This window comes from Calidris pugnax, unplaced genomic scaffold, assembly GCF_001431845.1.
Source record: "Calidris pugnax isolate Ruff unplaced genomic scaffold, ASM143184v1 scaffold593, whole genome shotgun sequence".
Taxonomy (NCBI): Eukaryota; Metazoa; Chordata; class Aves; order Charadriiformes; family Scolopacidae; genus Calidris; species Calidris pugnax.
The window spans coordinates 1,137,933-1,149,971 of NW_015092181.1; the positions used below are offsets into that span (position 1 = coordinate 1,137,933).

The window sequence follows — 12,039 nt, forward strand, 5'->3', positions numbered from 1 at the left end:
AATGGAATTCTTTTACAGGAGTCAGATCTTTCAAAAAGTAATGATAGTTTTTTTTTATGTCACTGACCTGAATGTTTTCCAGCTTTTCCGTTGCCTCGCAGAAATGAGAATACTGTCTATGAAGTACAAACAAATAGGTTCTGGCAGGGTTTGGAGTTTATTTCACATGATTGTATCAATGCTAGGCAGAAAATTATTTAGAAATGGGGCATGGTAGTGTAGATTTGTATGTGTACATGCTTTCAGTAGCTAGTCTGGCAAAATTCATAGTCTGAGAGAGGCTCTGAACTCTCACAGAAATTTTTTGAAGCCACTTTGTATTTTGCAAAGAAACAGCCTGCGTGTAAACGTGGCCACAAAGCACAGGAATGGACTGTGTCCCTTATACCTTTGTGTTTCTGCTTTCACTTGGACTCTGAACAGGTGTGGACATTTGTGCACGTTGCAAGGTGAAGAAGAATAAAAATGTCATGTAGTTTTATGGAAACAGTTTAAAACTGGAGATATGATGGCATTATAAATACCTGTTTGTTACATTTTCCTGTTCAGTGCACTGTGTGTCATCAGATGTACTTTGCTAAATCACTGCTTGACAGTAAGGAGAATGGAAAATATGAGATAATGTAGTATATTATTGTGTTCTGACATATATTTCTAAGCTTTGAAGTGATCAGTGCAGTGTTTTAATATATGGACAATATTCTCTTATATCCAGCATAATTCTGCTTTGGGCATATTTTAAATGAGAGATCTGTCTTACTGGGCTCTTTAATTACAGAAAATCACTGTTTCACAATTTTCCAAATGATCTGTCTTGCTTAACATATTAAGCAAAAGGAATAAGCTCAAAGAATGGGAAGAGGGTTACATTGTGAATATCTACACTGATAAAAGAAATTAATTTCTTGAATGAGTCTTCCTCCAAAAATGAAGGTATTTCTTAGATGGACTTACTCTCCTATAGCACTGAAGCAAGATATATGTCAGAGAGCATTTATTCCATAATTGCATATGAAAAGAATCAAAAGATAGAAAAGCGCTGATACTAGTTTTACATATCCTTAAAAATATTCCTTGTCTTTATGCCAATAAACATACAGATACACTAAAGGTTGAATGCAGCAAAAATAACTGCAGAATACAGAAATTATTACAGAAATATCAAACAAGAAGCAGAATAGCATTTATGTGAAAAAAAATCTTGATTTTTACAGAAATCTGTCAAAAATACATGACATTTGAATAATAAAATATTGTAAAATATACAAAATTAAATGGTAGAAAATAAAATATATTTTAAAATGCATATAGTATGCATTCATTACTGTAGTAAGTCAAGGAATTTGAATTCAGTTAAATTCTTGTCTTCGATTATGGGGCAACAGCATAGATTATTTTACTAAACAAAACATGCACTCAAAATAAGATGCATGGAATGTATAAGTTAGCAGCAGCATTAAATGTGGGCCAAAGAACTGTCAGTGTTTCCAAATGATTCTTTCATAGAAGTACTTCTGATTCCTCAGTTTCTAATACATTTAAAAATAAGCTACATAACTTATTTTTATAGTGCCAGGAACGTTTCAAATAGAACCAATGGAAAAGCATTACTGAGCTGCTGGAAATTTTAAATAATTCTTTGTAAATGCCCTAGGTTAATTTAGATCTCTGAAAACACATTAGGAAATTAAGCTGTAATGTGAGCTAATTCAAATTTTAATTTGGCAAAAAGAACGATCCAGCCACATAGTTAATGTAAATAGAAGCATAACACAGAGAAATTAATGAGGTTTCCTTTCGTTGAATCTTAAAGGAGGCTGATAATTAGCTTCTTTTGTTATTATTGCTGGAGAATGTGGTATTGTCTTCGAGGTGTAAAGTAACTGCAGCTTGCAAAACGATGTGTTCATTTCTCTTTTCCTAATGGTTATTTACATTAAACTCTTGTAGGACGAAGCAGCCCAGCCACTGAATCTTTCAGCCCGGCCGAAAACAGCTGAACCTGTCAAATCCCCAACATCTCCAACACAGAACCTCTTCCCAGCCAGTAAAAGCAGTCCAGTGACAGTGACAAACAAGAGTGGCATCCCCAGCCCGCTGGGCGGATCTCTGGGAAGAGGATCCTCTTTAGGTAACTAAGCTGTCCTGGGGAAAGGAGAATAGATGCAAGTTTCCTACAGGAAATCTCAGCTGGAGCACGCTTGCTTCCGAAATCAGTGGATATTTGGGCCTACATGTCTGTTTAGAATGGGGCAAAAAAAGGAGAAAAGATTTTTGAAGAACTCTTAGAATCATAGAATGGTTTGGGTTGGAAGGGACCTCAAAGATCATCGAGTTCCAACCCCCCTGCCCTGGGCAGGGACACCTCCCACCAGAGCAGGTTGCTCAAGGTCCCATCCAGCCTGGCCTTGAACCCCTCCAGGGATGGGGCAGCCACAACTTCCCTGGGCAACCTGTTCCAGTGTCTCACCACCCTCACAGTAAAATATTTCTTTCTGATATCTAATCTGAATCTTTTTTCTTCCAATTTAAAACTGTTTCCCCTAGGTTTTACAAGAGTAACCAAATTGATGCAGTAGTGATGTGCATCTACAAGAAATATAGCAAATAAATATATCATTTAAGAAATATACATCCATACAAACATATACCATAAAGTGTGTATATATATATACACTTACATATAAGTAAATATAGATGTATATATAGAATGCATGAAATAGGTTTGTATGAGTATCTTCCCCCAAGACATCAATTGGGTGTATACATGCAAAGTTAACTTTTGAATTTTGACCTCCGGATTAAACAAACTAAAAATTCTCTTTACGTGCACACAGAGCCTGACAAGATACCAGACATACACATATAACAGTTCATGGGACTAATGTACATTCAATGCAACAGTGGAACATACCTTAAAATAAACACGTTTTCAAGCACTTTGCTGAACTGGGGTCAGGGAACATTCAGTATCCCCATGGTTTACAGTACGCCAGAACCCACGCAAGAAGGTAACTCCAGATGTAGTTTTCAGCTATTTAGCCCAAATATACCATTAGTTTTACCCAGAACAGCATTCTAAAATAAATCTAATCCTCTGCATTCTAGGTATTAAGTTCATCTTACCAAGACCATATGGTGAATATATTAGAAAAATTTTAACAAAGACAGAAAGGCTTCAGTCCGGCCAGTTTATTTTATTATTTGCTCTTTTTATTATTTGTTCATGTCTTTTATTATTTGTTTCATCCATCTGTCAAGACTTTGTTAATTCATACGGTTGAAAATAAGGAATTTTTGACCCGTGTTCAAGATTAATTAAGAAATAAAGCCTATTAAGTATATGAAGTATATTAAGTAATGAAACAAAATTGATCTGAAAACTATGTCTGAAGACTACGTTAGCCAGTCAAGAAACAGAATCAAGAGCTGCAAAATGTAGATGATCAGCCCTAAAGTTCAAATAGTAAATTTTAACAGCAACTAAATACTTACTACAGACCACTTATTCACAATCTGTAGCTCAAGTGTACTTGTAAAATATATAGAAACACTTGTGAATAATGAACAGATATGTTAAATACATACATTAAATATATAAAAATTATGATTTGTTCCATTCTCAAAACACTTGGGAACATCATAATCTCTGAAAGATACTTTCTGCAGATAGATAGATATTCTACCTGTCAATTTATTTCCAGCTATAAGTGCACTATCTAACATTAGAAAGTGGCATATCAGTTTGGAGTCACAGACCATTCCAGAGAAATGGCTAGAAAAGATATGCCTAAGGTATGAGTTCTTTTTTAGGTGAAGTCATAAAAACTTAATTCCTCCCAATCCTTAAATATAAAATTCCTCTCAAACCTTAAATATAAATGAAGCTATGGAAATGTCAAAAATCAACAAGTAACATAGGAGCTTTTGCTCCGTTTTTACAATAAATTTAGGTGATTGGGAGTCTGAGTATCTTTAGAAGTCATGTCAATATGGTTCCAGTCTTACTTAGGCTCCATAATGGAACTTAATTACTGACTCAGTTCAGAGCATTGCAAATTTTACCCAGGAAGAACAATGGTTGTTCCCTAATATGTTACTTTTATTTTGGAGAGAGGTGCTTCATTCAGACTTAAAACATCACAACTGCATCTAAAACATCATAGTTTGTGTCTTTTCTCATCTAGACCACAGAATTAAATCAACTGTTTCGTTCCCAGGATAAAACATGAGAAACCCTTAATCTTAACCTTTTTTATTTTGAAAGGATTCAGGGTCCTTCAAGGTCAAATTTGCTATATTTTACTCAGCTGAACTTCAATGAAGTCAAAAGAATATGAAAATTATCTTTGAAGGAGAATTCCGTGTTTGGGTTTTTTTGGGTTTTTTGTTTTGGTTGTTGTTAATTGATTGTGTGGGGTTTTTTTTTTTATAGTCAACTGTTAGTAAGTACACAAATCTAACAAATTCAGAGCTTTTATAACAGACATTTGCTTGTCAGGCAGATGCACAGGTCATGTGCAAACTTTCATTGCTCAAAATTTCCTATCTAGAATGTATATACCCAAATCTGCCCACGTGCTGTATAGAGGATACTCCCACGCAGAAACAGGTGGATCAAGTTAAAGCTTCCTCACAGCAACACATAACAGTCACCAAATAATTGCCATGTTTTGGTCTCACATCAGAAAGTGTATCTGGGATACTCGTCTTTACCTCTAGCACACCTTTTATAATATGACAGAAATGTTTTGTTTGACTTTGATGTATGTTTAGAAGTTTCTCTTTTTGTCCAAAGTGATAGAAAGAAAACCATTTTTTCTCTACTAATTTAGAGCTTGATCCTCATGTTACAGTGATAACAAAAGTAACTGTGGGTGCTCTTTCTGAAATTGAAAGCTAAACGTCTGGAGTGATGATTCTGTCAATAAAGAAAATGTAAAAATTGACACAGACTTTCATGGCCATCTTTCTCCATCTTTGCTCATTTTATTAATTACTATTAATATTTCAAAGGCTTCCCACTGAAGCTTCAGAATCCTTTTGTCTTAAACACAGATTTGAGTCCACGAGTAAGCTCAGATACCGCCATATCGTGCTATGCCAAGACTTCAGTGGTTGTATTTATAACAGCAAAATAAGTGCATAGGCTTATCTTTCACTTCCATATATTAGTTCAGCCTTTGAAGAGACAACAACTGCCCCTACTCCTCCTTTTGCAGGTGGTGTTGGGTGCAGCTCTAACAGTAGGGGACCTGAGTGCTTAGCCTGAATTCTAATTTGGATAATTACCTAAATAAAGTGTGTTTTCTGTTTATAGATATCCTTTCCAGTCTTAACTCACCTGCCCTATTTGGGGACCAGGACACAGTAATGAAAGCCATTCAGGAGGCTCGAAAAATGAGAGAGCAGATCCAAAGGGAGCAGCAGCAGCAACAGCAGCCGCATGGTGTTGATGGAAAACTGCCCTCCATGAATAACATGGGTCTAAACAACTGCAGGAATGAAAAGGTAAGATCTCCCATTGCCACACGGTTTGTCATTCGTTCTTCTCTTCCTTGCAAATAGCTTCTTATTTTTTTTATAAACTTTCTTTTTAGAGATTTTATCCATCTCTGATGTCACGTTAAACACACCTTGTCACTTCACAGCCCTGTGCTACAAACTCCTCTTTGCTTACATGACAGCATTGAAAAAACCAGTCCTGTGCACTCATGTGATTAAGCCACGAGCATTCATATAACAATGTGGCAAATGTATTGGTTGAAGCTACCGTGGTTTGTGGTCACTAGATTTTAAATTGTGCTTTTGAGAATGACTGGATTGATAAATACGGCAAAAAGTCCAGCTATGTGCTAGCATGGTTAAGTATTACAGTGCTATTGAATGTGACTGGGTGTACTTGAATCTGTGACTCAGAGATCAAAGTTCTTTGTTGAATCTTGGCCATAGTTTTCAAACATTAAAATGAAATAGGGCATTACAATAAAACAGGAAATAAGAGAAAGTGGTGAGGGGTACACAAATCTAACAAATTCAGAGCTTTTATAACAGACATTTGCTTGTCAGGCAGATGCACAGGTCATGTGCAAACTTTCGTTGCTCAAAATTTCCTATCTAGAATGTATATACCCAAATCTGCCCACGTGCTGTATAGAGGATACTCCCACGCAGAAACAGGTGGATCAAGTTAAAGCTTCCTCACAGCAACACATAACAGTCACCAAATAATTGCCATGTTTTGGTCTCACATCAGAAAGTGTATCTGGGATACTCGTCTTTACCTCTAGCACACCTTTTATAATATGACAGAAATGTTTTGTTTGACTTTGATGTATGTTTAGAAGTTTCTCTTTTTGTCCAAAGTGATAGAAAGAAAACCATTTTTTCTCTACTAATTTAGAGCTTGATCCTCATGTTACAGTGATAACAAAAGTAACTGTGGGTGCTCTTTCTGAAATTGAAAGCTAAACGTCTGGAGTGATGATTCTGTCAATAAAGAAAATGTAAAAATTGACACAGACTTTCATGGCCATCTTTCTCCATCTTTGCTCATTTTATTAATTACTATTAATATTTCAAAGGCTTCCCACTGAAGCTTCAGAATCCTTTTGTCTTAAACACAGATTTGAGTCCACGAGTAAGCTCAGATACCGCCATATCGTGCTATGCCAAGACTTCAGTGGTTGTATTTATAACAGCAAAATAAGTGCATAGGCTTATCTTTCACTTCCATATATTAGTTCAGCCTTTGAAGAGACAACAACTGCCCCTACTCCTCCTTTTGCAGGTGGTGTTGGGTGCAGCTCTAACAGTAGGGGACCTGAGTGCTTAGCCTGAATTCTAATTTGGATAATTACCTAAATAAAGTGTGTTTTCTGTTTATAGATATCCTTTCCAGTCTTAACTCACCTGCCCTATTTGGGGACCAGGACACAGTAATGAAAGCCATTCAGGAGGCTCGAAAAATGAGAGAGCAGATCCAAAGGGAGCAGCAGCAGCAACAGCAGCCGCATGGTGTTGATGGAAAACTGCCCTCCATGAATAACATGGGTCTAAACAACTGCAGGAATGAAAAGGTAAGATCTCCCATTGCCACACGGTTTGTCATTCGTTCTTCTCTTCCTTGCAAATAGCTTCTTATTTTTTTTATAAACTTTCTTTTTAGAGATTTTATCCATCTCTGATGTCACGTTAAACACACCTTGTCACTTCACAGCCCTGTGCTACAAACTCCTCTTTGCTTACATGAGAGCATTGAAAAAACCAGTCCTGTGCACTCATGTGATTAAGCCACAAGCATTCATATAACAATGTGGCAAATGTATTGGTTGAAGCTACCGTGGTTTGTGGTCACTAGATTTTAAATTGTGCTTTTGAGAATGACTGGATTGATAAATACGGCAAAAAGTCCAGCTATGTGCTAGCATGGTTAAGTATTACAGTGCTATTGAATGTGACTGGGTGTACTTGAATCTGTGACTCAGAGATCAAAGTTCTTTGTTGAATCTTGGCCATAGTTTTCAAACATTAAAATGAAATAGGGCATTACAATAAAACAGGAAATAAGAGAAAGTGGTGAGGGAATGTGACCAACAGCGGACTGAGCAGGACATCTGCAGTTTACAAAATGGCAAGCTGGGATCATATATGAAAGGTGAGGAACAGTTTCTACCACACACACTTTAACGACTGCTCAGAGGACAAGGAATTCTCTTGGAAAAGTTTTTCTGTCTGTGCTGTCCTGCTCTGTGGCCTTTCCAAGGTCTACAAGATCTACTCCAGGAGCAGGTATGTATAACAGAGACACTGAACACTGAACCATGTAATTGATTGAGCTACAAGGCAGCCCTTTGGATGAAGAACATTCCTCTTTCAGCTTCCCTAGAGGTGGCTTATGCTGCAAAAAATACAGCACACAGGTTATTTTTCACCACTTACACAAAATCAGTTATATACCACAATGCTTATTCCAGTTAACTAGAAAGGGGAAATGTTACCCCAGTGATGGCTATGGCATGGGCAAATAGGAACAGTTATGATGCAACGTAGTAATGAATGAAAAGAAAACTCACACATTCATTAGCCTATAAATCAACTCGTGTTTCAGACTATTTGCTGAAAAAAATAATAATTGAAAAACAGGTAGCTTTCAATGCCTATAATTCATTAATGAAAATTCTGTGATATATCTGTATATTAGAGGGTAGGTTCTTTGTATCTTAGGAGAGAGAGGGAAGACTATATTATACTACAAAGAGTAACAGGAATTTTTAGTCTGGGCTCAGTATAAGACTTGGCAGAATACTTAACTGTATCTTAAACTGTGAATTTAATGGTACTATGATCTTTCTCAACCCACATGGGAATAGTTGGTAAGTGGATTGTAGCAAGGCATGGAAAGGCAAATACATGTTGTAAACAGCCCCATCAAACATTGATACATACTTTTTAATCTACATTTTATATTTTTGCTTGATAGGTTCTTTACAGTGCTCAGAACAAGAGAAAGGCTCAGCATCTATTACAAAGATTTGTTAAACTGTTACCACATAGGATTAACAATGCTTTTCTAAGTCAAATTCAGAGGCGAATAAATATTTATTTCTGCTAGCATTAGTTTAAATGTCAGCATTAAAAAACTCATTTAAAACAGATTGACAGTATAAAAAAATATAGAAATTAATAACTGATCAAGCAGGCCAAGTTCAGACAACAGTGTAATTTTAAAGTCAGTGTTGGTCTTAACTAAGAGGTAAGGTACTAAAGCCTAAGTTTTAAAAATAAAATAAATGTCACACCTATGATCAGTATTAAGAGTTTATAAAATTATGCTTATTTTGAAATATTTTTAATGAGTTTTAGCGGCTTGACATTTAAAAATATCTAATACACTATAAGGGCTATTAAAAGAATTCGTAACATTTTATTTTACTTTGACAAGTAAATATAAAAATGGCACCACTTACTTTTCAGGTCTGCTCCCTGAGTGTTTTCAGTACCATATTTGCATATTGTATTCAATATAACAAGTTTCTATTTCGTCTTTCACCTTTTAAAGCAGAGTCAGTAAATATTTCAGTGAATAATCTGAAATTTCTTTTTTGTGCTGGTTACTAACATTACACAGATTGATGTGCAGCTTCCAGATTGAGGTTATACATCAAGCAGGCAGAGGAAAAAAAAAATTACTTGCAAATATAGCAGAGTCAATTGGAACTCTTTAACAAATATAAACAACATCATTCTCAAATGCCAACTTTTATGGGAAGAGAGTTTTCATGGTAGCACTTGCAACTTTTCAAACCTAAGAATAAAAAGGCAGAAAGGAAATCTGTTGTTAAATCTCTCAATGACTTTATATAATCCTGCTGGGTTTATTTACTGTGTAACAGTAGTATATATAGTATAGCATGTGCTATAGAGTGAAATATTAAGGCAGGGAAAAGTTCTAATATGTACTCTGGTTTTAACGTTGGTATGCTCTTGTCCTTCTCTGTAGATGGAAGAAGAGGCAGGGTTTACAAAAGAGTAAGATATAAATCAGTCATTTAAAATGATGACATATCCCCACTCTCTATCCTAAAGAAAAGAATTAAGTCAGTCAGGAGTACTGTGGGAATGTATTTATATTTTATAGAAAGTATAAAATACATTAAAACCAGAAGCATCCTTTGCACAAACAGAATTCTAGAATACTCTTCTTTCCCCCCTCTACCTTCTACCTTTCATTTTTTACATTATTATGTATTTCTTTTACTTTAAAAATGATAGGCAGGATGATCAAAATGCCGGTGGGGAGGAATGATAGATCACTTCAATTAGAAAAACATAATTTTGAAATAATTGTATGCCAAGAAGATTGTGTATAGTTTCTGTCATAATCCCAGTGAAGCTTTGATAACTTCAAATTAATTGCAAGTTAGTTGCAATTTTGGATTGGTTTCTTTTGAAGAATCAGGACCCTATGTTTTCAGGACCAAATTTTCAGAAATTGGCTTCAGGTAATTAGACTTCTATAAATGAGTAGCTAGAAGTCAGCACCAGAAAAAGATGACAAATTAATTGCCTGCAGCTGGTTTAAAAAAAAGCTATTGAGTTCTGGTCAGTTACTGGTCTTCAAGTTCAGATAGCTGGTAATAGTTTGTTGTGCAAATGATTGCGCTTACAAAATTATGTACATAGCTTCAAAGCCTGGGCTTAGGCCTCTTTGAAAATGTGTCATTTAAATCTCAGAAAGCTTTGTATTTGGTTAGAGACACAGAACTGAAAATTGCCTCTGTTTATATTCTGCTGTTCAAAAAAAATCTCCCACAAAGCTTTAAAAGTGCTCACAGAGATTCAGGCATCAGACAGACCAAAACAAAACCATGCAGCACTCTGGCAGGGTTAAACTGTCATCTGCTAAAGCATTAAGGTTAAGGTGTGCTTTTGAGATGAGGCCAGTCTATGGACATCTCCAGTTACAGAGTCATTTAGGTTTGTGTAATGTTGTTGGTTAGGGTAGGCAGGTAAACATCACGCAGCCGCTTGCTCGCTCCCCTCCAGTGGGATGGGGAACGGCCTCAGAAGTGAGAAAATCCATGGGTTGAGAGAATTTAATAAGTAAAGCAAAAGCCGTGCACACAAGCAAAGCAAAATATGGAATTCATTCACATCATTGGCAGATGTTCAGGCATTTCCAGGAAGGCAGGGCTTCGGCACATGCAGTGGTTCCTTGGGAAGACAAATGCCCAAACTCTGTTCCCCTTTCCTCCTCCTCCACCCAGCTTTTAGTGCTGAGCACAACGTCATAGGGTGTAGAACATCCCGTTGGTCATTTTGGGTCAGCTGGCCTGGCTGTGCTGCCTCTTGTGCACGCCCAGCCTGGTAGGCCAACAGGAGAAACAGAAAAGGCCTTGATGCTGTAGAAGCACTGTTGAGCAATAGCTAAAACATCCCTGTGTTATCAGCACTGGTTTGATCACAAATCCAAAACACAGCACCATGTGAACTAAAATTAACTCTATCTGAGCCAAAACCAGTACAGTGCACACAAGGCAAAAAGTCATCATAGCAGAGTTGACTTCTTCTACTCCGTCTGGGGCTGGTGAGGTTTAGTCTGGCTGAGGAAAGGGAAGGAGTAACTGTGTCAGTGGTTTCACAGAGTTAACAGAAACACTGGGGAAGGGGAGAGAATTAGAAAAACCCACCTCCCTGTGTTATCAGCACTGTTTGGGTCACAAATCCAAAACACAGCACCATGTGAACTAAAATTAACTCTATCTGAGCCAAAACCAGTACAGTGCACACAAGGCAAAAAGTCATCATAGCAGAGTTGACTTCTTCTACTCCGTCTGGGGCTGGTGAGGTTTAGTCTGGCTGAGGAAAGGGAAGGAGTAACTGTGTCAGTGGTTTCACAGAGTTAACAGAAACACTGGGGAAGGGGAGAGAATTAGAAAAACCCAGAAAACAGGCTACAGATCTCTTTCCATGTGATACAGGTAAAAGTAGAATCATACAAAAATTGGCTTTGTATAGAGGATATGACTTTTTTTTCCAGTCAAACTGTTTACCTTCAACAGAAAAGAATGCTTACTTAAACAAAATTTACATTGCTGGAGCTACTTTATTTATTTTAATATTTTGAACTAGCATGATTACCTAGATTTGCTTCAATTTAATGCTTTAAATGAACCTGAAAATACTATATAATTCATAAGATAACTGACTTTTTAAAAAAAGACTGTACGCTATATTTTTTTGTGCATAAAGCATGAAAAGACTGACGAGCACTTCAGAAAGTCTTTGTTAAAAAGACTGTATGCTATATTTTTTTGTGCATAAAGACTGACGAGCACTTCAGAAAGTCTTTGTAGAAAATATATGGCAGCAATGTGTTAATTTCATTGTAGATAAATATATGAAGTCAAGATAGAACATATACCCAATTAATAACCAAAACGTATTTGCTAGACCCAAGGATATAACCCCACTTCCACATTTACTTACCCACAAAGCACATTCATTGGGATCTGAGAGGAAGCAGAATTTAATACA

General features: G+C 36.4%; 1 protein-coding gene across 1 annotated transcript in view; it reads left to right on the plus strand.

The window, feature by feature from the left end:
• Positions 1 to 12,039, plus strand: part of SOX6 (SRY-box 6) — a 272,975-nt gene that overhangs the window by 207,120 nt on the left and 53,816 nt on the right. Inside the window, exons 11-12 of the mRNA XM_014962253.1 lie at positions 1,951 to 2,131; positions 5,321 to 5,511. Of these exons, the coding sequence (XP_014817739.1) occupies positions 1,951 to 2,131; positions 5,321 to 5,511 (372 nt within the window). The remainder of the gene's footprint in view (positions 1 to 1,950; positions 2,132 to 5,320; positions 5,512 to 12,039) is intronic.